Source organism: Zootoca vivipara, chromosome 7 (genome assembly GCF_965207765.1).
Source record: "Zootoca vivipara chromosome 7, rZooViv2.hap1.1, whole genome shotgun sequence".
Lineage (NCBI taxonomy): Eukaryota > Metazoa > Chordata > Lepidosauria > Squamata > Lacertidae > Zootoca > Zootoca vivipara.
The window spans coordinates 31,982,128-32,008,398 of NC_142590.1; the positions used below are offsets into that span (position 1 = coordinate 31,982,128).

General features: G+C 41.2%; 1 protein-coding gene across 2 annotated transcripts in view; it reads left to right on the forward strand.

Moving 5' to 3' along the window:
- Positions 1-2,076: 2,076 nt before the first annotated feature.
- NEGR1 (neuronal growth regulator 1) overlaps positions 2,077-26,271 on the forward strand; it is a 438,504-nt gene continuing 414,309 nt past the window's right edge. The window contains exon 1 of one of the 2 annotated variants that reach the window (XM_035123509.3): positions 2,077-2,698. In XM_035123509.3, coding sequence (XP_034979400.1) covers positions 2,523-2,698 — 176 coding nt within the window. In that variant the 5' untranslated portion in view covers positions 2,077-2,522. The remainder of the gene's footprint in view (positions 2,699-26,271) is intronic. The other variant, XM_088673910.1, reaches the window with a different exon arrangement.

Sequence of the window (26,271 nt, forward strand, 5' to 3'; positions counted from 1 at the left end):
AAAGTTGTCATCGACCCCAGCCCAAATTCCTAAGAATATAAATGAAACAATGTCAAGAAATATAAATATATTACCAATGCTTATCCATTTAATGATATGTCATCCCTAGTCCAGGTTTCCTGAATCAAGATGATGTGATGTTGTGATAGAAAATCAGTGAAGCAAGTAACCCTGGTAGATGCAGCCCATCTGGCTACATTCCAGGCTAGGAGGGTGACCTTATGCTGGCCTGTTGACTGTCAGTCCCTCTTTCTCTCATGGGATGGTTGGGGGAGGTATTAGTTCCTCCTGTGCCTTCGGAAGTATTAGGGTGGCATGTGCTGCAAAGTGGGGATCGTTGGCTAGCAAAGAGCTACCTACCTGAGCAGGGACCTCGTTTGTCCTGTTCTGCTAGAGATGTAGTGGAGAAAACCGCTCCTCCTCTGTAAGGGTGGGTATCTGCGTACCAGTTGGATCATGAGTTTTGGAGGTATTAACTTGCCAACCATGTACAGTGGGATTCTGCCGGAAAAGGGTACTACTAAAGCGGTCAAAATAGTGTCTTTGTTAAATAAATAGTCCTAACTATGTTAAAATTAAAATAAAAAATTGTGGCTTCGTTGTGACCTGGAATTAAATCTATTTTAATTGTACAAACCTAAAGTTTTCGTAGGATCTTGAAACCCTCCTGAAAAATAATAGTAGTCTGGAGATGCCGTTACTTCAGATCAAATTGTTGCCCAGTTATTCATCTGGTCACAATGCAAAGCAGGGCCTAACTGGTGGTAGCACCTATCCTGTGGAACAACTTTCCAGCAGAGAATATGCAGGCACTGATGCTGGGTGGCTTCCCCTGATAGTGAAAAATGCCCTATTTTAACAGGCTTCTCTCCCCCCCCCCCGTTCTGCGATTGACTCCCACCTAGTGTTTTGATTTGGGTTTTGGGATTTTATAGGGTTATATTGTATTGCATTGGGTTTTAGATGTAAACCACTTTGGTAATGCACAATGGGAGTGGGGGGGGAAGCAGTATAGAAATCTTTTAAAATACAAATGAAAAATACAAACCAAGATTATTCCCTGACTCATCTAGTCACCAGCTATTGATGGGTTGCACATGCTCAATTGTCTCCACTTCCAGAGTTTGACACACTGGTGTTATTTGTGACTTATGGGAGTGAGACACTTAGAGATGTGGTACTAAGTAAGAGATCAGCAAGAGTGGGATGTGGTCAGTTTTAGAAGTTGACAGCCACAGTTTCTGCACATCTTGATTCTGCAGAAAGATCTCCCCCAATCTCTCCCTGACTTTTCAGGGACCTTCAGTTCCACTGGGGTGAAAGATCCCCTGTTGAATTGAGCAACATCAAAGGGACCTGCTGTTCAAAACCTCATCTTTAAGGGTTTCCCTTCTGCCTTCTGAACTTGCTTCTGCAGCCAGAGAGTCCTTCCCTTTCGTGGTGTGTGCATGAGGGAATTGGGGTGTGGGGGTCTGCCAAACGAGAAGGGCGACCCCACACCCTCCCCCCCTTTTAAAGAGATGTCACTTGTGTGAAGGCGATCTGGTGAAACCAGAGCAAGGCAAGAGTGGTCACACTCACCCTGTCCCCCAAATCCAGAGCGGGCTAAGTTCACCCTGTCCCCCAAATCAGAGAAGGAGGGGATGTTCAGAGAAGGAGCTTTGAGCTTGAATGAATGGAAAGGAGGAGATGGAGGGGGGGGAGGATATAAGCAACTGCAGCTCTTGAAAAGAAAATCGGTGTGTGTGTGTGTGTGTGTGTGTGTGTGTGTGTGTGTGTGTGTGTATCTCTTCCACATAAGCGAGCTCGCTATCTGGCTGCAATCAATGCCTTCAATTGTTGCTTTCATGCCACCGCGGTGCCCCTTCACTCTCTTCTGTTGCTTGCGTGTGCGTGTGTGTTTTCTTTTCCCCTCTGCCATGTGTGTGTGTGTGAGAGAGAGAGAGAGATTTTCCCACCAATGCCACCATCCCCTCCCCTCTTTCCCTCTCTGCTCCAGCAGCACCAGCACCAGCCACCAGGACAAGTTGCTACGGAAACGGCTGCATGGCAACCGGCTCAGAGCCTGGGGTCCGTCTGCTGCTGCTGCTGCTGCTGCCGCCGCCGCCGCCGCCGCCGCTTGTGTGGCTGCCTCATTCTCCCGCGCGCTTTCCTCCTCGCTAGATGGTGTGCGAGACACCCGAGACTAGACACGCTACGGACGCGGGCAGCGAGAAGCGGAGAGCGAGAGGAGGAGAGGCGGCGCGAGGAGCGGAGGGAGGCGGCAGAAGGCGAAGGCGAAGCCGCCAGAGGCAGCAGCGGCGGCCGGAGGAGAAGAGGCGAGAGGCGACGAGCGAGTCCGGGACGCTCTGCCGCTCGCTCGGGACCTGAGAAGAAGAAGAAGGAGAGGAGGCGGAGGAGGCGACGACGATTTCTCGCCCGCGCGCGCGCGCCTTTTCCCCCCCTTCTGAGTGGGAGACGAGCCCAGAGCCCGACGCCGAGCCGGAGCGCAGCTCAGCGCAGCTTCTCACTCCCAAGCAGGCATGGACATGATGCCTCTGGTCCAGGGCGCTTGTTGCTCCAACCAGTGGCTGGCCGCGCTGCTGCTGAGCCTCTGCTGCCTGCTGCCCTCCTGCCTGCCCGCCGGGCAAAGTGTGGACTTCCCCGGGACGGCCGTGGACAACCTGGTGGTCAGGAAAGGCGAGACGGCGGTGCTGAGGTAGGGCTCGCCTCTGCTGCTGCTGCTGCTCTGGGGGACAGAGCAGAGGGCGGGAAAATAACATGTGAGGGGCTGTGTGTCGTGTGTGTGGTGTTGTGTTTCTCAATCCCCTCATGCTCAGCTGGAGAAGAGAGTCCTGGCTCCGCGGGGGCTGCACCAAAAAATGGGTCCGAGCCGTGAAGTTGTTGGGCAGAGAGAGAGAGAGAGAGAGAGAGAGAGAGAGAGAGAGAGAGAGAGAGAGAGAGAGAGAGAGAGAGAGAGAGAGAGAGAGAGAGAGAGAGAGAGAGAGGAAGCTCCATCCCGTTTGGAAACTAATGGAGCCCCTCTGAGTTTTATCCCCTCCTGCCTCTCTCTCCCCCTCGCACTTGTGGAGTTGAAAGGTGCCCTTCCTCCTCTCCCCACCGAAATGCCCCTCTTGGGGGGGGGGACTTTCAGCGGAACTTTGGCTTCGCTTTTTTTGTTACTCGGTGGGCTCTTTTGAGTGAGTCTTCCTCCCTCCCTCTATGGTGTTTATTATTAGTAGTATTCCCTTTCTTGTGGATTTGCAATTAGCTCTCTCTCTCCCCGGAATTACTTCGCAGCTTCTTCCTCAGGCGTGCTTCTTCTCTCAGCTCCTTGTTAAGCCTCTGAAAGCTGTAATGGCTCATCAGAGAACAGCGAAACCCCCCCACCCCGCACGCACTCTCTCTCCTCTCCCCCCCCCCCCGCCGCGTCCCTAGCTTCGCAGGCGAAGTGGCTGCAGTGCAGAGTGAGCCTTGTGTGTGCGCGGTGTGCGGTGCGAAATATCTCATTTGACTCTGAGCATAAATGTTGGAAGTTGGTGCCCAGCAGAGCGATCCGAGTGATGCTTAAAACGCCCCCCCTCCCCAGTTCTTCAGAGCCGCCCTCCCTCTGGCGCTTGAAACTCCCGTCCAGATGCTTGCTGCATTATCACTGACAGTGCAGTTCCACGCACCTGACTTCTACGGTATGGGATATGTAGATTTCTCGAGAGATCTGATCCAGGGACCTATCTGTACTAAGTACCAAGCAATGCATACCGCAGTGTATTAACTAACACACACACGCTTCTTCTTCTTTTGCCTGGGAGAGGTGCCTGTATTCTGATGTTTAATTGGACCATTTTCCCCAAGCCCTGATCTATGCTGCAAAATAAAGGAGCTCCTGTTCTTCCTTTAAGAGAGAGAGAGAGAGAGAGAGAGAGAGAGAGAGAGAGAGAGAGAGAGAGAGAGAGAGAGAGAGAGAGAGAGAGAGAGAGAGAGAGATGGAGAGCTTTGCGTGTGGAGATGATTTAAGAGCACAGATTGCCACTTGTCTTGTAAATGCAGAGCCCCGTGCCCAATTAGTTGACGTTGTGAAACTGTAGAGAATAAGCAGACAGTTTGGTAACGGAAGGATCCAAAGGGATGGGGGCGGGGGTGGACTCTGTACCTCAGCAGCAGATGAATGCAAAAAGGTCCTTACTTGCCTTTGGAATGCTAAGTTTGTTCAAAGAAGTTGGAATGGGAATCACTGATGCTCAGCTTAATTTCTTTGGGATAGTGCTTAAAATTTGTAACAGGATCTGCACTGCAACCTTCCTATGCCTGCTATATAGCACTGCTCAGCAGTAACAGTTCACTGAGGATACAGATACACTCCACTTCAGGTCCTTGGCATTTTCATGGCGATTTTCACAAGAGGATTTTAACGATTTGTATTAATTACTTTTTCAAATATGCATATTTCTGCCACCAGAAGATTGCATGGCTTACAGCAGTTTTGCAATTCCTTCCTTTTTAAACAACGTTTCCATTTCATAACAACCCACTTGGCTAGTGGAAAATTTGTTTACCAGTAGCAATCTATCGTCTGTGCATCCCTCCCAACCCCCCCTCCCCAAAAAACTGGCTTAATTAGTCACCTGTTTTAATTTGTGCCTCCACAGCCCCCAGCTTAATTCTTAGTGGTCACATTTTGCACATTGCCAGGACAATTCTCTAGAGGTGTGTGAAGGGAGGGGAGTGATTGTATGGTTTTTCTTACTGCTTAGAATAAGTACAAAGATTCCTACTTCTTGTTTCTTACATGTTCATAGGTTAGTCTCTGCAGCAGTTTTAACCATGAATGACGTGGTTATAAATTGTGTTGCTTGCTGATAGTGAATTAGATTCATAAACTAACTTCATCAGAATCCTTGCTTTTCACTTATACTGCAAAGCTCTTGCCATATATTTATAGCAGAAGGTACTCTTTCATTGTTTCAAACTGTGGCAGGGGGAGCCCAGCCCTATTTATTTCCCTGACTGTTCTCATGTGGTGGATGCTGAGAACACATCCAGTGTTTATGCACCACTGGTTGACATATTTTTCATCTGTAGTAATATGCTGTAGTTACAGTCCATGGTTTTAGAATCATAGCTGCCAAGTTTTCCCTTTTCTCACGAGGAAGCCTATTCAGCATAATGGAAAATCCCTGTAAAAAAGGGAAAACTTGGCAGCTATGTTTAGAATACATTGGAATTTACTCTTGTTGGTTTCCCATGCTGCAGACAGAAAGCAAATGCAACCCTAGCCTCTTTCTTTATTTGCATTGCCTCCAATGTAAAGACAGCCAAGGATCAGAGTTGATGAGCTAAGTTTTCCCATTCATGCTAGGATGCAAACCAGTGCTAGTGGGCAGTGTGAATCCTTCATACATATTTTTTAAAGAAACCCAATGAATTCAGAACTAAGCAACCGATGGTGCCTTTTCGCACCTAGAATAAAATGTGTATGTTAGCACTGTAACATATGTATTTCTCCAAGGCCTGGCTATGACGCAGAATACATTACATAAATGCAATAGTAGTTTTACGGCAAAGCAATTCTTCCCATCTGTAAGTGGGGGAGCATGAATAGCAGCTTTTAAAATAAAACTCCACTGAGAATAGAATGCACTATACATTATTTTACCAGAGAAAGCAAAATGCATTACTGAACTACTGGGCACAGAACAGCAAAGGCAATATTAATGTTGTTAAAATTCCTAGAACGTTTCTGAAGGAATGGCACATTTTGTGGAATGAAATACATTCCCCTTGGTATCTGTTGTGCAAGCGAAGTTTACTTCAGTGGAGCCCAATTTTCAAGGAAAGTTGATAGGAAACAGAGGAGCAACTTAGCCACTTGATGCAGACTTCCTAGTCATTCTCTGGAATCTTGTCCCTACGGGTTATGAACAGCTCTTATTTAATGCATAAAACCCAGAACACTTAAATTAATGAAAATGTACAAGAAAATGCTTTTTAGGTGTCGTATTCAGGGAAGCAGCCTTCTGCAAACACAGACAAGGAATGCAGAGTACATATTGCAGCTGTTTCAATGGCTCTGTTGATTTGTTCACAGGTAGTAGCTAGTGTATCTTCTTCTACTTACCCAAGACTAGAGTCTGATGGTTGGGATTAATGCATATTGCTCTACATAAAGAAATGTATATAAATATAAGGAGATATTGTGTCACATATTTTTAACACTGTGATTCTGTATACAAACAACTATGTTTTATAAGGTTCATGCAAGCATTTTGATACTCAGAGTCAAGCAGTATTTTCAAGTTTAAAAAGAAATATTTTGTGTGGTCAGGGGTCCCCAAAAGAACTTAAAATATTGCAATCAAGAAACTTCTAATTTGAAGACTTAAATCAACCAGTATAACTGCTGTTGACTAATATTAAAGGTCGAGTGTTGGGATCTCTGAGTCATCCTTTCAGTGTTTGAGTCAGCAGTTTTGTTGTTTAATGGAAGGACGATTATGTTAATAAGGATGATATACAGGTGTTTTAATGATCTGACTGCTGAACTGTTGAAAAACGTTACCAGTTAGGCATTTTAGCTGAGATGCTATAGGGACGTAGGTGTGGAATGGTGGTGGAGTCTTTCTCTGATAAATCCACAAGCCAAGTGAAGTCAGTAATGTCTGCAGTTGTGTCAGTGGTAGCAAGACTCTTTCTAGGAAGCAATTCTTGTAATCACCATTAGTGGACTCCGGTGCCAGAATTCCATGTGACTTTGCAGTGTCCCATGTGGGGCAAAATGTGATGGAATAAGGATAGCTTTCTTCCAGAAGCTTGGGCTGCAATCCTTTACACAGTTACTAGGGAGTAATCACCATTGAACAAAGGTGGGATATATTTCTGAGTACACATCTGTCTAGAAATTCACTGACAAAAGGTTTAAAGGAGGGATGTGCTATATATTGTAAGTATTATCTGAGAAATTTGGAGCATTATACTTTCTACGTGCAAGCTTCAAACATCTTATGTCTGTCAGCAATCTATATTTTAAACAACTTGCTTTTTTTATACAGTTGGGCAGCAAGCAAAAACATAATAGCTACACAGATTGAAATAAAATCCCAGGTCTACAAAATAAAACCACAGCTTTACAGCACCTTTTATCATTTTGTTGGAATACTAATATTATTGATGATGTGATATTGGTGGTGGGGATTGCTATACATGAGGGATGGAGAACCTGCAGTCCTCCAGATGTTGTTGGACACTAGCTCCCATCACCTGTAGCCAGTGTGGACAATGGTTGGGGGGGTTATTGAAATTGCAGACCAACAGTATCTGTGAGCCACAAATTCTCCACCTCTGTGATACATCCTTGCTGGATGAAGATTATCATTGGGAGTCACGATCTGTTCCAGCCAGCCATTTTTTCTACAGCAGCCTTTTCCAACCAACCAAGTGCCATTCAGAGGCTTTGGCCTGCAGGCCCCACCATCCCTGAGAGATAGCAATGTGCAGAGTCTTGCTCCCCTACCCCGCCCCACAAGGCAGATATGACTGGACTCACATGAGAGTGCCCAACTAGAACTATGGTACAGCACAGGGTATTCTGACCATAGGCTTGCATGATCAACTTTTGATTTTTATTACAACCCTGAGATCTACCGACTGGTGCAAAACAAGAACAAAATTTGGGAAAGGCTGGTGAAAATGGCTGCCTCCAAGAAAGCTCGATCACAGAAAAAGATTTAGCTCCCACACCAGCAATGTTCCTGAATATTTTTAACTTTCTCCCATTTAAATGAATGGCTATGATCCACCCCATGGAGAAAAGAAAAAAGAAACAAGAAACCTGTAACCCCACCCAGGCATACATCCCATTGAACTTATTATGGCTTATTCCTGAGTAGACATATATAATATTGTACTACCGTACTCTGTCATTCTGAACTGACTAAAATGAATCATGACTTAGCAATAAGCATCCTGGATATTGGTTTTATGTTAGGATCTATCTCTGTGCTTCTACAATATATCATCCAGACCTGATAACAGCCCAATTGCTTCTGTGGTATAGACGCTGTTGTGATTCGGGGCATGGCCTTTGTTGACGTACTTTAACAAAAATGAAAACCGCAGACGCAAACACAGTGAATTAGCTGAATAGAATGACACAGCTTCTTAATATATGTCTTAAAGCACTTACACAGTTTGTGCTAGTCTGTTCAGTTCAACGGATCTGATCCACTGCAAGAACGTAGTTATAACTAAGCAAGGAGTAAGTCAAAGTTTACATGTACCATTTAAAAAATTGGACAGATGTGCTTAGGCTTTCCTTGGGGCAAGGTGTGAGGACACATGATACAGTCATCTCCCTGAATTTATGATGCTCTGGTCAGTGCCTAGATGGGAGATCAAATGGAAATCCCATGTTCTCCAGCTTGAGTTCCATGATGAGAAAAAATTATTCTTTCTCTCTTCCTTTTTGGTGAGCTACTACTGCCATTTTTTCTTTTTTCTACATCGTAAGTCAATAAACTTCATTCCTCCCCAGTGTCACAGTGTATCATAGTGGAACATGGTAAACTGCCTTATACTGAGCCAGCTATTTGTCCACCTAGGTTACTATTGCCTACACTGATGATCAGCAACATTCTGGGATTCCAGGCAGAAATCTTTCCCAGTCATACCTGGAAATGCCAAGGACTGAACATGGGAACATCAAAATGCAAAACATGTGCTCTACTACCACACTATGCCCCTTAAAAGATTGTTGGGGAACAGCTTGACTGAATTCTTGAGGCGCAGATTAAAATTAACAATCTGTTTTTGAAGTGGGACTGAAATGAAGGTTTGAAGAAAGTAGCAAATGCACCAAAATGCATATTCACTTGGAAAATGGAAGAGACACATGATGGAAAATGGAGAACTGAATTTCACAAAGATAACTGCTTGGCTGTGATGTTGAGGCCAAAAGGAATAAGAAAATTGAGAATCAAGGCATTGCAAACAAGAAAGCCCCTGTGTGATGATCGTTAAATTGCACCTAATGTGTTGGTGGATTTGATTTTGGAATCGACACATGGTTGTAAGTTGAGCAATGTGAATTCGGACAAAAATGGAAAATTGGATGCTAGGTATAGTAACAGGGCCATACTGATTTACTGAAGGCAGTCTTATATCTGTGGGAACATCTAAGAGAAAATAAGATGAGCTTATGGTCCATTAAAATGGGACTTAGATGTTTAATTGCAGGTTCAAGCCCTGCAGATTCGTGGGAAAATAACCTTTTCTGAAGTGTGTCCTAAAGGTATATAAGAAAATGCTAATAGTTTTTCAGAGTTGGCCATAATAATTTGTGGTGGCAGGTGAGAATATTTGCTGAAAATGCCTCTTGGCACCTAGGGATGGAAAAATTAATCAGTTTCAGTTCTCTCAGTTTCACACTCCCCCCTCCCAATCTTAAATTCACTTCTTCACATTTCTTCATTGATTTTCAATGTGTTGTTGTTGTTGTTGTTGTTGTTGTTGTTGTTGTTGTTATTTGATTATTGATTACACCCCACCCATCTGGCTAGGTTTCCCCAGCCACAGTGTTTCTTCAGTAAAAAATCCTCATGAAAATTCTTCAGGATGTTAATATGAATTTATTCTAAAACCACATTTTCTGTATGCAGTTTTGACAAATGTACACATTTTGCACACAGTTTCTTCTAATGTAATGCTGGATGGCACAGTTGGATAGAGCATGGTGCTGATAATGCCAAGTTTGCAGGTTCAATCCCCGCATGGGACAGCATTGCAGGCGGTTGGACTAGATGATCCTCAGGGTTCCTGAGTATCAATTCTATGATACTGGATAAATCTATGATTTTTTTTTGCATGCTATTTTCATTAATATATTAATTTTTATGCACACTTTCCCCCAAATATGCATTTTTGTTAACACCAGTTAGAGAACTGCATTAAGGTTTAGTAATAAAGATGAGGACATCAGATGGCCCCAGGATATATTTTAGATGGATGTAAAGTTGTGTATGTTTTGTTTATATACTGCCTGCAGTATGTAATTTTGCATGCTGTTGCGGGTCTGTTATCTCAGTTGTAGTTTATAATGATTCGATGGCAGTATAAGTGGGACGCGGGTGGCGCTGTTGTGTAAACCACTGAGCCTCAGGCTTGCCGATTGGAAGGTCAGTGGTTTGAATCCCCGCGACGGGGTGAGCTCCTGTTGTTCAGTCCCAGCTCCTGCCAACCTAGCAGTCTGAAAGCACGTCTAAGTGCAAGTAGATAAATAGGTACCACTCTGGCGGGAAGGTAAACAGCGTTTCCGTGCGCTGCTCTGGTTTCACCAGAAATGGCTTAGTCATGCAGGCCACATGACCCAGAAAAACAGTCTGCGGACAAATGTTGGCTCCCTCAATCAGTAAAACGAGATGAGCACCACACCCCAGAGTCGTTCGCGACTAGACTTAACTGTCAGGGGTACTGTCAGGGGTCCTTTACCTTTTATGGCAGTATAAATAGATCTGATTTCTCTTTCTAAATGTCTGGATGTATTTGTGCATGAACATGAATCAGTATTTGCGTCAACTTCATAGGGAACTATTAGTCCGAGTAGTTCAGTATAGTACAATTATTGGCAGCAGACTAGTCTCCAGGGTTTGAGGCAGCCATCTTTCCAGCTATTATCTTGAGATCCTGGGGATTGAACACTTCAGCCTTTCCCATAAAAGTAGCATTTACCAAGTCTACCTGCTGCAGACTATTCCAGCTTCTTCTTTTTTTATTAAACGCTCAATAAACTTAATTCTATATCAGTCCTAAGCAACTTGTTCCATTACTCAAGTGCTTTTTTTTATGGCTTAGAAACCTTTCCTACTGTCAAATTAAAAAACCTGCCTTTTTGTAATTCAATAAATTGAAGTGCATATTAGAGACGATTTAACCACAGGCTCAAGTGCCAGGTGTTTATCTGTTAATTGGCATAGATTTGAAATGAAGAAATCTTCCATAAACAGCTTCTTAACTTTAGACACCTACATGTGGCAAAAAAATGTATTAATATTTCAGAAAGATCTGCATGAAGACTCACTTTGCAAATCATTCTACAAGTATAAAATAGAGGAAAGAAAGGATTTACAATGGAGGAAAAGACAAGATTAAATGTAGGTAGAGGAGCTAATATATCCAGGAGCATAAGAGCATGCATCAGACTAAAGCAACCTCATGGACTGCTGAATAAATGTGCATAGTTATAGGAAGATTTTGCTTGCAGCACACAGCAGAAATTTCACTTCTCTAGATAACTGATCTGGAATAAGGAATAACCTTCTAATCTGCATAACATTGCCATTCCACTTTTACAATCCAGTTGTTTATTGAAAGAAAAGTTATAGTGCTGGTTATATCACAAAAAATGAAAGAGCTATACAGTACTAGCATTAAATTAATGCCTTCCATATATTTTGGATTACAGCTACCATCCTCTCTTACCATACTTTTCATTTGGCGTTTTCCAGATTTACAGAAGCTGTCCCATTTTCTTATTTGATCCTGGGATGTCCCACTTTTCCTTAGGACATCCCTATTTTCATTGGAAAAATGTTGGAGTGTATGGAGTTATACAACCCCCAAGCCAACGAGGTCCACATTTAGAAGAAATCTGAAGGCAGCCTTGTATAGAGAAGTTTTTTTTTTAATATTATGTTTCTATATACATTCGTATCTTGGTTTTCAAACAGCTTAGTTCTCGAATGTTTTGGCTCCCGAACGCCGCAAACCCAGAATTGACTGTTCCGGTTTGCGAACTGTTTTTGGAAGCCGATCGTCCGATGGGACTTTTGCGGCTTCCGATTGGCTGCAGGTTCTTACTGCAGCCAATCAGAAGCTGAACTTTGGTTTCTGAACGTTTTGGAAGTTGAACAGACCTTCCGGAACGGATTCCGTTCGACTTCCAAGGTACGACTGTATGTTGGAAGCCTCCCAATGCGGCTTGGGCAATCTAGTCAGATGGGTGGGGTATAAATAATAATAAAAATTGTTGTTGTTGAATAAGATGTCCCTATTTCTATCGGAGAAATGTTGACGGGTATGAAATAGTAGAGTGCCCGAGAGCTACTAGAAAATATTCTAGAAATATAACATACTAGAAATATACTAGAAAATATACATATTGTAAGGAATGAAAGTTGCTTATGTGTAGGATGTACTGTTGGGACAAAAAGATTACCTTAGATTTTTCAATTACTTTCTTCTCACTGAATGGCATAAGTGTTAGTGTCCTAGACATTAGCAAAATAGAAGATTCAGCCTCCAGATTAAATCTGCCTGATCAGCTGACATGCTTAAACTGCAGTATTCCCAAGGACTACAGAGAATGAATTACACTGGTTTTAATCCCATGAGGATAAGTTAATCAAATTCTGTATCAAACCTGCTTTTTAAAACAGATGTGTTTTTGGCATTTTAATGCATGTGCACTTGCCACACCAAGCACATATTTTGGTTTTCAATTTACTCTGCAGGCCAAGAGATATCACAAGGGCGGCGGCGGGGACCTCTTTTAGGCCAACAACCACCTTTCCTCTTGGGTAATTTTCCAGGGACCATGTGTAAAAGGTAGGCAGAGCTAGAGGCAAAAGTGGGCAAAGCAATACATGCAGTTTTTACTACAACAACAGCAACAGCAACTACAACAACAACAACAACAACAACAATAATTTATTATTTATATCCCGCCCATCTGGCTGGGTTTCCCCAGCCACTCTGGGTGGCATCCAGCAAAATACAATAATTCATCAAATATCAAAAGCTTCCCTAAAGAGGGCTGGCTTCAGATGTCTTCTAAAAGTCAGATAGTGTTTATTTCTTTGACATCTGCCTTTTTCATTTGAGTTGTGAGAAACTCTGGGCTGATTCCTGGCCCTTAAATGACAATGTCTTGATCTGCAGTGATAACCCATGTCCTGAAAAATGCAGTAATAATGAATAAAACTCTGAATGACGGTGTGCCTTAGAATTAAGCTCTGCTTCTGTTTTGGTGGAAGTCTTACCTTACATTGTAGGCTTTTTTTTTCAGAGCATGATACAGCATGAGCTGTTATCCCAGCAAATCCGTTTAGCCATCTGGACCTCTGCACTGTGTCTTTTTCACTCTCTCTCTCTCTCTCTGGTAACAGCAAGTCCCCAAGTTCTAAATATATGTGTGTACCCTGGCAACAGAGCACAGAATAAAGCAACGTCCCTTCAGAAAACAAGAACTCAAGAACTGGAGATACTTTTTTATTTGTTACCACAGCACAGCAGCCACACCAGCTGTTGCCAAAACCATTGCACATGCTGTTGAGAGAATAGTTTAGCTGGTTGCCACAAGCCTGTGTTCACTTCCTTTGCTGTGTGAGCTTAATGAAAGCCCAGGTTTGCAGAACTTCCAATGTAGTCGTTGATTAGATTTTACAGATGGAATTTCATTAATGGTGTTTCAGTTATTTGCTTGTTACTTTTAATTGTTGACCTGTGAAATAAAATACTTGGCAGAGGTTGCTGCTGAAACTTCCTGGAATCTTAGATTAAAAGGGGACAAGGATTTGCCATTATGGCCCTAGTCAAGTATTGGGAAGGGGAACCTGACATCTTCCAGATGTTGTTGGACTTTATTTTACCACCATCACAATGTAGGATTGTGGTTAGAGTGCTGGACTAGGGTTCAAACTCCTACTCAGCCATGAACCTACAGTCACTTTCTTACAGCCTAACTTTCCTCAAAGGGTTGCTGTGAGAATAAGATTGAGAGAGGGGAAAGTGTTTATGCCACCTTGAGCCTTTTGGAGAAAAGTTGGGATATAAATGCAATAATAGATAAAATAAATGCCCAGCCAACATGCATTACAAGTGGAAGGACCACAGCCCTATACATTGGGGATGCAATACTATATATTAGGGACACGGGTGGCGCTGTGGTCTAAACCACTGAGCCTCTTGGGCTTGCCAATCGGAAGGTTGGTGGTTCGAATCCCCACAAGAGGGTGAGCTCCCGTTGCTCTGTCCCTGCTCCTGCCAACCTAGCAGTTCGAAAGCACACTAGTGTGAGTAGTTAAGTAATGCTGCAGTGGGAAATGGTGTTTCCGTGCCCTCTGGTTTCCGTCACGGTGTCCCGTTGCGCCGGAAGTGGTTTAGTCATGCTGGCCACATGCCCAGAAAGCTGTCTGTGGACAAATGCCGGCTCCCTCAGCCTGAAAGTGAGATGAGCACCACAACCCTTTTTGACTGTACAGTATATTAGCAGTAGGGAACCTACATGACCTACCATTTGTTGTTGGACTGCAAGTCCCATCATCCCCAGCCAAAATGCATAATGGTCCAGGATGATGAAAGTTAGAGTGCAGTTATAACTGGAGTCCACAGGTTCCCCTATTTCTCTAGCAGTGCATAATTGTTGGAAAAACAAAAAAGTCCACCTATGTTCTCCCAAAAGTATAATCTTCAAAAGATCATTTACTTCTTTGCAAACCATCCCAGTAGTCCTACCAGTCCCCCAAACATGCTAAGTCATACTTTGATAAGCTATTTTTTCCTCCATAACAGACCAGATTTTGTGGTATTCACAAGCAGAAGATTTTTCTGTTTGGAAACTGAATTGTTCTTCACCTGTTCACTGCCCGCCTAGCAATATCTGCTTTGAACCTGGCTGTAAGACTTCAACTGCCAATAGTTCATTTGAATAATTTTAGGAGAACTAGCTTGCTAACAAACTAACCCATTTCCCTATCTTTCTGCCAAGTGTGTAATTTTCTCCGGAGATTGCAACCATGTCCTCCAGACACAGTGGACTCCAATGCTCAGCATCCTCAATTGGGGTCACCAATGGCCAAGGATGGTGGGAGTTGCAATCTACAATATCTGGATGGTGTCCCATTCCTACCCATTCCTTATAACATCAGTGCAGCCAGTGAAGGTGTATTATCTGTATTTGGCTGGAGATGTCTATTTATCTGGTAGCCCGTTTCTTGTAGTTTTTTGTTGTTTTGAACTTCTCTATTGTAAGCTGATTTTGGCATTGGAAAAGTGGTCTCTAAACACACACATTTACTTCTTTCAATAAACTTTGAGAATATGATAGTGTAGGTTGTACACTCTCATTAATTTATGTATGCCTGTCTTGTTATTTAGGACTTCAAGCTTTAATCTGTTGAACTGGTAGATCAATCAACCAGAGCTTTTATATTGCAGTTTAATGTGTGTGTCCCAATTAAGTGGAGGCAGCAGAACTGAAAGGCACACAAGCTGCATAGACATGCCAGCTTTATTCTCTCTCTCTTTTTGTCATCTTACTTGGCGTGTAAAAGGTGGCTCTTCTCCAGTTTGGTATTCAAAGCTAGCAGATATATTGCATTTCAGGGAGAAACCACTACAGTTCCTTCTAGCAATAAGAACCATAGGCAACCCAAAGAGGACAGTGTTCATTTGAAATCAATGTCAATACATCTTTTAAACCTGGGCCTTCTCCAAAACTGATGGGAAATTGAATTTGTTCATTTCTATGCCCTTTTTTTTGTCCTGGCAGTGTTCTTGTGATAGGGAATACACAAAAATCTAGGTTTCCACATTGAGGAAAAAGTAAGTATTAAAGATGGCCTTTGCTTCTATGAGCTTTTGTTTCATTTATCTTTGGAGAAACTGTGCTATTCAGAAAGATGGAACATATGAAAGGATAACTTGAATCTGCAGGCTTTAAGACTGGGAATAGCTTCCCAGTCATCACTGTAAAGATAATGAATATTACATATTCATATACTTTAGGTGAATCCTGATGTCCTCTCTATAATTATATACATAACAATCTAATTTTTAATACTTAAAATTTTGATGTGCTGGCGTTCTTCCTGTCAATGATCTACTAAGGGTTTTTGGTTCCTTGTGCCATTAATTTTCCAAGGTAATCCCTCCCTGTTGGGGATTATTGCTTTAATACAATATTTGCAGTCTCAATAGCAATAATTACAGGGAAAAAAGTCCTTTACCCACAATGAATTTAACCTCTTAAAGGAATATAAATTGAGCTACACATTGAGCTGTTCTACAGTTTCTGCCAACACTAGTGATTGAGTTACTTAAACATTGCACAATATTTGGTTTCCTACTGTTTAATATGTAATTATGATTTTACTACTTTGAATAATGAAGAATGAAACTATGTTAGGGGAATGAAAATCTAATAATGAAATGTAAGCTATTTGCTTTTGGGGTTGAACAGTCTCGTTCATCTAAACAGTTGATTGAACCTTATTTCTTAATTTAAGTAATGAGTGAAAAATAGTATGAAAATACGCTAAGGGTGTCTGTTGCTAGTCTTTCAGATAGATGCTCATGATGTTAAGTTATAAGTGTGCCACACTGATTTAAGTTAGATTTACTAGGAGACAGGTATGTTTAGGATTGAACCCTTATGCTGCAGTGCCAATCCTGTTTTCTCTAGATAATGGGATTGCTCTAGAACAGGCATCCCCAAAACTCCGGCCCTCCAGATGTTTTGGCCTACAACTCCCATGATCCCTAGCTAACAGGACCAGTGGTCGGGGAAGATGGGAATTGTAGTCCAAAACATCTGGAGGGCCGAAGTTTGGGGATGCCTGCTCTAGAATAAGTGTTCTGTGGCTGGCAGCATTAAGGAATCATTGGGACATTTTTGGCTTTCAAACAGGCAGCTTTTGTATAGAACTAAGGCATGGCACATGTAGGCTGTTATCACCTGTGGAGGTTTGATTGAAATCATACATAAGATGCTGACATAAATATAGAACTTTGACAGGTAGAGATTTGAGGCACACTGTAATCAATATGCTGATGACACTCAACTCTCTTTCTCTATAACAGGCATCCCCAAACTGCGGCCCTCCAGATGTTTTGGCCTACAACTCCCATGATCCCTAGCTAACAGGACCAGTGGCCGGGGAAGATGGGAATTGTAGTCCAAAACATCTGGAGGGCCGAAGTTTGGGGATGCCTGCTCTATAATATCTGAACCATGTGCGGCTGTGACTGGTTTCTGGAGGCAGCAGTGAGCTCTTTAAGGGTCAGTAAACTGAGACTAGATCTCTACAAGACAGAGGTGCTGCAGGTTGGTGATTCTCATGTCTGCGAATTGGATAGATGGCCAGTTCTGGATGGGGTTGCATCCCCATTGTAGGAGCAGGTTCCAATCACGGGGTTCCTCTGGATTAGCATTGTCCCTGTGGTTGTATTAGTTGTATGGATTGGTTGTTTCCAGTCTTAAGGATCTCCAGCTGAGGGGTAGGATTTTGAAGATTTCTTCAGGTACTGTTCATGAAAACACCTCCACCTCCACCAACCCACCCCAATGTAATGCAGTGGATATGCTTCTCCATTGTTTCGCCCAGGCAGCTGCTTTGAGGAGCTGTCCATCAGGAAACTGGAGTGGAAGCCCGCACTCATGAGAAGGCTTCTGAGGCAACAGAGTTTTCCATGCAAGGAAGACATTTGCTCCTATGTGCAGTTTTCCTCACAGTTCTTCAAAAATAGTCCCTAGACAGAGCAACAGAGATGCTTCTCTTGGTGGAAATGAGTCTTGGATTATGTGCTAAGTGGTTATTTGGGTAGACCTTGAATCATTTCTGACAAATTGGAAGCAGGTGAGAAAGAACTCATTCATTTCCTCTGAAGTGTAAATTGTAGTGGGCCAGACATATATTGGTGAAAGGGGCTGCAAACACTTTACAGAAACTCTAGTCTATCATTGTATTTTATTCCTTCAAAATAAGATATAAAATCTTGGTGTGGCCACATGAAAATATAATAATAATATAAGTCAATATTTTTCAACTTTTAGCTGAAGAGAGGTTGTTGAGATTCATGCTACTTTTGTAGTTTCCCCCCCAGGGTGATATTGAACCTACAATTGGAAGTGGTCCAATCCAGGAACAGTTTTGCCACTTCATTTATTGTATGTGTGAATTTGGCCCATTATATAAGCCCATGTTGATGGATTTGCTGACCATAGAACAAGGGTCATTTGTGCACTACCTCTACCACTCTACATCACAGTATCATTGGGTTTCAATTTAGGAGAAACACTCGTTGAAGGCATTTGGCTTCAATACTTTGTCAACACTTTGAGATATATTTCTCAAATGGTGCCATGGGTACTTGAAGAGCACTTAGCAGTTAATAATTAACAAATTATGGGATAATCCTTTATCGGAAAAGTGGGCTCCCATTTGAAAAGTGAAGCAAATGCCACGGCAATTACTTTCAAAACAAGTTGAAACTATGTACGTATATGCTTAAATGATGCTCTGAGTCATTTCCTTCAAATAATTATAACTCAACATCAATTCTATTAACACCGAGAGATATCAAGTTAGGTCCACAAAGATAAATTGACTTTATCAGTCCATTGATTTCATTGAGTCTACTCTGAGTATAGTGTAGCTATCACCTGCTTGACAGAAAACACAACATTTTTTTTTATTAAAATACTTTATTTCAAGTTCTTAAAATTTACATAATACAAAAAACCTACAGAAAACACGAAAAGAAACTGAAAAACCCAAAGAAAAAACCAAATAATCTATAAACAATATACATGAGCCAGAACTCAAATTCAAACATAGGCCAAACCAAACATACAAAAATCATAATAACCAAACATAATAATCAGGAATAACGTGTATATATATATATGTACCTACATGCATATATATACTAACTCAAAAAGCTAACTGGTTCGCACATTACACATCAGGCATAATGCGGAAAAAAAAGAGAAAAAGAGAAGGAAAAAAAAACACAAAGGATGATACAGGAACCAGAAAATCAGAGAGACACACACACACAAAAAAAGGAAAGAAAACACAACATTTAACAGAAAAATAATACCTGTTGTTTTTGTGGTCTATAGTAAGGGTCATTGATGAATTTCATCGTTTTGTATTCTGATCCAGCACCTTCCAGACTTAGTTCTGCAATAGCTTTTTCACTTCCCATAAAGACACCTCTGCTTCAGAGGGTTGACCTTAGAGGATTGGATCTAGAGAAACTTGATCAATGCTCTGCTCACACTGTGGGACCTTTCTATATCCACACTCACCCCTTCTGGGCCTGCACTCTTGGCAGGGGTGGTTTTGCCAACCCCTAAGTACAGCTCTGGATATGACTCTGCAACACCACATTGAAAAGGAGAGGGAGTAGCCCTTTAAGAGATGTTGTTCCTACACTGCCTCTCAGTGAGCTGGAAATGGTACAAAGGAACTCTTCTTTCTTTAATTTCAGTAACAGCCAGCCATAGTTTTGTCATGCAAATACTTTTAAATAAATGTTAAGTTGTTGTGCAACAGAGCTGCGTAGTTTTTTCTGCATTAGCACTTAACAAAAAGGAAATATTTCAGTGTGTTGTGCAGATGTTGCTACTCTAGCCGTACAAATGCAATGAAAATAATGCCGTGTAAATTCAGTAATGATGTAAAAGTAATATAGGTATCTGATTTCACCACAATGCCTGTTTTGATTACATTAACTCTAGTGTTAGGTGTGTGCGCGCACACACACACACACACAGAGAGAGAGAGAGAGAGAGAGAGAGAGAGAGAGAGAGAGAGAGATACACATACACTGCCTCTGAGCAACAAAGCAATAATCTAAGGATTAAAACACAAATTGACTAAAGACCCAAAACAGCAGAAAGCAAAAAGACAAAGAGCAACACAAGTGCATGAATTAGCAGCAGAATCAACATTCATGAAAAATGTGTAAGAAAGGTTGTTGTAAGAAATATGTTTGAGATTACATATACACCATACATTCAAAGCACACTCAGCACACATTTAAATCACATGACCTTCCCCAAAGAATCCTAAGAGGTAGGGACAATGTACCATATGTGGTGGGGGTGCAAAATGGTGAAACAATTTTGGATTATGATACATGAAGAGCTTTAAAAAAAATTAGGAGTTCAATCTCTAAAAAACCAGAGGCATTTTTGCTGGGTTCAGTATCGAATGATATCCCCAAGGATAAAAGGAGGGTATTCCTTTACGCAACCGCAGCAGCCAGAATTGTAGTGGCGAAAAATTGGGAAACTGACAAAACACCAGAATTATTAGAATGGAGAACCAAACTTTTCGAATTCGCGGAGATGGCAAATTAACAGCATCAATCCAAGGCTAGTCGAATCAAAAAATTTATAAAGAGTGGGAATTCGTTAAGGAATACATGAAAAAAAGTCGGTGCTGGAGCTTAAAAATTAATATGCAGAAGTTTAAAAGGCACAAGGAGATAGGATAATATTATACAAAGATGGAATAACAAATAGAGTAATGCAACAATAACAAAAACAATAGTAAACAAAGAAGATCACACATGGGTGGAGGGAAGCACTGGTTTGTGGGGGAGGGAGGTGAAGGTAGTAACTGAAATTGTTAAAGATTGGCATAGGATTTAAGAGACTTAAAATAAGGAAAGAAGCAGCAATAAATATCAAGTAAAGGTATCAGAGAGGAGATCAGTATAAATGAAAACATGAGAAATGGTTTTGCTATATATGGTTTTATTTTGGACTTGTCTGTTGTAAAGAATATGATGTGAATAAAATGATAAAAAGTAAAACAAAAGAATCCTAAGAACTGTATTTTGTTAACAACCTTGTAGCTCTGTGAGGGGGAACTACACTTCCCAGAGTTCTTTGGGGGAAGCTACAGTATGTACTTTAAATGTATGGTGTGGATGCAGAGCTTTTATTTCAGCTGGAACTCACCAGAACTCAATTCTGATACCTCTCAGGTGGGCACCACTGCCATTCTAAGAGAACAAGGGAGGTGTCCATAGTGAGTTTCTGGAACCTATTTTTCTAGAAAAAATAGCACTATGTGGATGTAACCAAAATATTCCATCTAAAGCTGCAATCCCCTACATGCCTACCATAAGGGTTCTAACTCCCATTGAACTCAGTGGGACCTACTTCTGAACAGACAGGATTGTACTCCACATCCTGCAGATAGATCATCCAGCCAAGAAAAGGACGGATGATCAGGTGTTCTGAAATGTGCAGGCACACTAGTAGTTGTTGCATATTTGTTTATTTCTAGTAGATATAAAAACTTATCTGACTTTTCATGCTGCCCATACAAAACTGTTGCCAGATAAATTGAATGAATAAAAGAAAACCCTGAAATACAGACTCTGGGACTATGGTAATATTTTTTTTAAAAAAATATGTTCCATCATAGGAACATCATAGGAAGGAAATTGAGGGAGGAATTCTGAAGATAGTTAAACATAGGTTAAAAAACAAAAAACCGATGGGTTTCATTTGGAGTTGTGATAAGTTACAATCAGGCAACATAGAGGCAGAGTAAGGAAAAGGTAAAAACTTCGGTAATTAATAAAACAAAGCAAAGTCCTGCACCATAAACATGTTTCCTGTGCTTCCAAAATTTCTTGAGATTCTACAACTAGCCTACTCTTACTGAAAGAATGCTTTCATTGAGTGCCAAGAACAGCCTTTCAAGCCACTGGAGACTGAGTTATTGAAAGGCCGCCAAAGTCCCCCACAAATGTATCCCTTCAGCTACTGTATCTTTGGGATCTAACAAAGTTATATATTTCTCTAAATGAAGAAGAAGAAGAAGAAGAAGAAGAAGAAGAAGAAGAAGAAGAAGAAGAAGAAGAAGAAGAAGAAGAAGAAGGGTGTTGATAATTCCTATATGATTGCCATATTGATGCTCAATTTAGAAGGATAGAAATGCTTAGAGCAGGCATCCCCAAACTTCGGCCCTCCAGATATTTTGGACTACAATTCCCATATTCCCCGACCACTGGTCCTGTTAGCTAGGGATCATGGGAGTTGTAGGCCAAAACATCTGGAGGGCCGCAGTTTGGGGATCCCTGGTTTAGAGTATTTTCCTTTGCAATCTTCCATTAAATATAATTGCTTAGTAAAACACCTTTCATCCCTGTTGTACCTTCTCCCTTGGCCAGTGTAAAATGGTCAGATCTGCTAAACCACAAAATATTGTATTGTGGCAGCATTTAAATGCCTCACCTAACCCTTTAGTTTATTAATATGTATACATGTGTAAAACCTGTTACTCCCTGCCACAAATAATTTCTTAAAATAAAATAAAATAAGGCGGCAACACATTCACTGTGAATATAGGAAAAGACTGGGGGAAAGTCTGCTTGCAGTTGCAGGTAGAATATTAAGACTTAGAAGGTTGAAGGTCTTCAACTGTGCATCAATTATATAGCTACATCCTACTGCCTTTGAACTTAAAGCATTCACAATTAATCCTTATTAGCATAAGGGTATTCCATGTAGCTTGGGAAGATGAAGGCTGAACTTATTAGCTTTGTATCCTGCTGCCAAGGTGCCATGTCAGGCTTCTACATACATGTCCTGTGGAGCTGCCTCCACCCCAAAAGCTTCAAAGAGTACACTTTCAACCGCATATCAACTTCACCTTTAGAATGACAGGACTTCTTGAATAAACTGCAGATGTGTGCTAGTTTCACAGTTGCTCTTTGGAACCTTTGCATGGGGAGTAATTAATATGCATTTAGGGTTGATCTGCAAGAAATTCCACCAATACACAAGACAATGGACTTTCTTTGGTTATTCAAGTCCAAGGGGTAGAACAATAGGAAACTCCACATGAAAAAATGGAAGTGCCATGTACATTCCTAATAATTGTGACCACTTACTGTTTGTTTGTTTTTTTTAAAAAACTATTTAAAAGAACCATCATATTTTTCTAGCAAAAAGTCTGCAAAAGTATAATAAGGGTTTCATTCGGATTTAGAAACAAATGAGATGTAGGCAGACTTTCAGTCCGTACAGTTCCCAACTTGTCTTTTGGTTTCATTATTCCTATCTTGCATGTTCTGCTGCAGCCATGTTCTGCTTTGGATGAACTAAATATACTCAACAACATGCACTTGAGCTCTGTTGATATTCTATAAAATGAAAAGAGAATGGAAATTTAGATTTGAGAAGTGATGGAAGAAAATATGCTTCCACAATTCTCAGCTTCAAGCTGGCTCTCCAACAGCCCCCCCCCCAAAAAAAAACCCCATGAACATTTACAATTAGTATCCAGTCTTTGACAAACAACATTAAGAGCCTCAAAACTAGAACTGTATGAAAATGAATTTCTTTCAAACCATGTGAACTTTAAGGGTGTGGTGTGGTAAAGTTAGCTGTAAATTTGCCACAGAATATGTTAATAAATAAGTTTAGCGTAAAAGTGTAGATATGGATTGACCAAAGCCTTTTCATTCAGAGATGGAGTGCTTTTGTTTATGGAAAGGACAACTGTGATTCAGCATAAGCTTTAGTGATCAGAAGGGAGCAAAAAAAATTCTCATTTTGCCTCTAAACACTTGCACTGTGCTGTTTATGAAGTTATTTCAAGCCTGTAGAGAAGATTTCCAGTGAGTGCAAGGGGGAATTGGCAAAAATTGCTCTGCCCTCCTTCCATTTGTGGGAGCCAAGAAGGTCCTGGATCCTACCCTACAGACACTCCATGTATAGATACCATTATATTTTACATACATATACTAATGGTCCTAGTATGTATATGTGTGCATATTAATTAATTTTTTGTGTATTCAGAATCATTTTATAGGCTTATAACATTTGAACTTGTCTTGCAGGCAAAAGCTAGTGATCAATTTTCTTTTGAGTCTTTCTGCATAGATTTCCTTCTAAAACAAAATATATAATCCACAAAAACTTTGCTTGAGAGAGAATACCAACCCTGGTTCTTGACCTTTATTGTGCAATGTGATCTATGTGGAAATGCACTCAAGTTCTTTGATGTTCCTAGATCTCTGCATGGATGAAATCTCCAACCTATGCTGTGAAAAAAACCTCATACATCCCACAGTGCTATTTTTCTGGTAAAAGAGGTGCCAGAACTTGTCATGAACTTCTCCCTTGTTCTCTTAGGATAGCAATGGCACCCACCTGAGAGATAACAGAGCTGAGCTCCTGCTGGGGGGGGGGGAGAAGCATTGTAACCCCAAATGCTGCTTTTATTTTTCTGAAGAAGGAAAAATACGCTGAAGTTTACTGAAATTCTATCATTTCTTTGTAAACAATTTGCTTCTCTTCTCTTTCTCCTTTTCCTCTCAAAGCGAATGACAGATATAAAATTAATCTTGTATGTGTGTATTTTTAAAGGGGATATTTAAACAGCAATTTCCATGATAAACAGCACGTAATGGATCTTGCTGAGTGGAGTGGGTGTTTAAATATTTCAAGGGAACAAGAAATCCATGGCACATACTGATAAGATTTTAGGAACAGTGTAAATAATTAACATTACTGGATAAATGACATTTTAAATTGTAGATAATTGAAATAACCCTCTAGTTCTACTATCTCAGTGGGTCAAGAGTTCATCTCTCTGCATATCTTAGTTCAGTGTTAATTGTTACCATGGCCAAGCTATTAATGCTCGAGGAAACATTTGCCAAGCTGTGGAAACAACATACTTATAATTCTGAAAATTACCCATCTATTATGGGTTTTATTCAAATGATGGTATTAGAAACCTGATATCTGCACAGCATTTAGCACAGACCTTTGTTCAGTTATTATATAAAGAGCTTACATGTGTACATCTAATAAGATTTCTTGACTGTTATTTAATATATCATTAGCATTACAGCTCTCAGATGGAGTGAATTTATTCCTATCTTCCAAACAAGATCAATAGCTACTGCAGTTTTGCAGGTAACATCCCAAATATTCCTGGGGATTTTATCCAGAAAGTATCAGAGGTGGTAGTTGGTGTCCTTAGATCACTAATTTTCAAACTGTGTTTCAGGAACCCTGGGATTTCTTGGAAACTTATCAGAGACTCCTCAGTGAGAAGATCAGTAATAGCAGACAAGCTTCCCTGGATGATACCTTGCCCATGCTCTAGAGATCTTTCCCTGAAATGTATAGCAGGATAACATTGAGTGTGCTTGGGATGATGTACTCAACTCATTCAAGGCGAGAGTGAGTTCCTGTGCTCTGTACACACCAAGTGCACCTCAGAGCCCTAAGTCATGTGATTGTGCCTTTGGCAGATGAATAGATATGGAAAAAGTTATCTGAAGTTATAAATGTTTTGAATACCACTGCCTTAATTTGTCTGCTCAACCTAAGGGGTATAAAAACAAATGTTTTTAAGCAAAAACATAAGATACATGCAACAGTTATGGAGCTACTTAATACCACTCTATTTTGGATAAAATTGATGGCAACAATTGCTGTGCTTAGGCAAGAGGAGATTAGTTCTTTCCGTGTATATATATAAGGAACTAAGAATCCTGGCTTAGTTAAACAAGTAAGCTCCATCATGATTTGTACTTGCCTTGTTTTGAAACACAGGAGAGTGTGTTTTCATAACTGCAATGATTCCCAGCATGTAGAAGATGAATACATCATCGTTGTTGTTGTTGTTGTTGTTGTTGTTTAAATGTGTATGCTGCCTTTCCTCCCAAAGGAGTCCAGGATGACATACAACAAAGAAAAACATTAACTAAGTCCCCCATGATATTCTCATGAGGAAGCTGGTAAAATGTGGGTTGAATGAGGTAACTGTTAGGTGGATTTGTAGCTGGTTGATTGACTGACCCCAAAGAGTACTCATTAATGGTTCCTCATCATCCTGGGGGAAAAGTGACAAGTGGGGTGCCACAGGGTTCTGTCCTGGGTCTCTTGTTCAACGCCTTTATAAATGACTTGTATGAAGGAATTGAGGGGATGGTCATTGTATTTGCAGATGACACCAAACTGGGAGGGGTAGCTAATGCCACAGAAGACAGAATCAGAATTTAAAATGACATTAACAGATTGGAGAACTGGGCACAAGCTAACAGAATGGATTTCAATAAGGACAAATGTAAGGTTCTGCACTTAGGCAGGAAGAACCAGATGCACAAATATAGGATGGGGGGGGGCACCTGGCTTACTAGCAGTACATGTGAAAAGGTTCTAAGGGTCTTGGTGGACCACAAGCTTAACATGAGTCAACAATGTGATGCAGCAGCAAAAAAAGGTTAATGCTATTCTAGGGTACATCAACAGAAGTATAGTGTCCAGATCAAGGGAAGTAATAGTACCACTCTATTTTGCCTTAGTCAGACCACACTTGGAATACTGTGTCCAATTCTGGGCACCACAATTTAAGATGGATGTTGACAAGCTGGAGCGTATGCAGAGGAGGGCAACCAAGATGGTCAAGGGTCTGGAAACTAAGCCTTATGAGGAGCACTCGAAAGAGCTGGGTATGTTTAGCTTGGAAGAGAGGA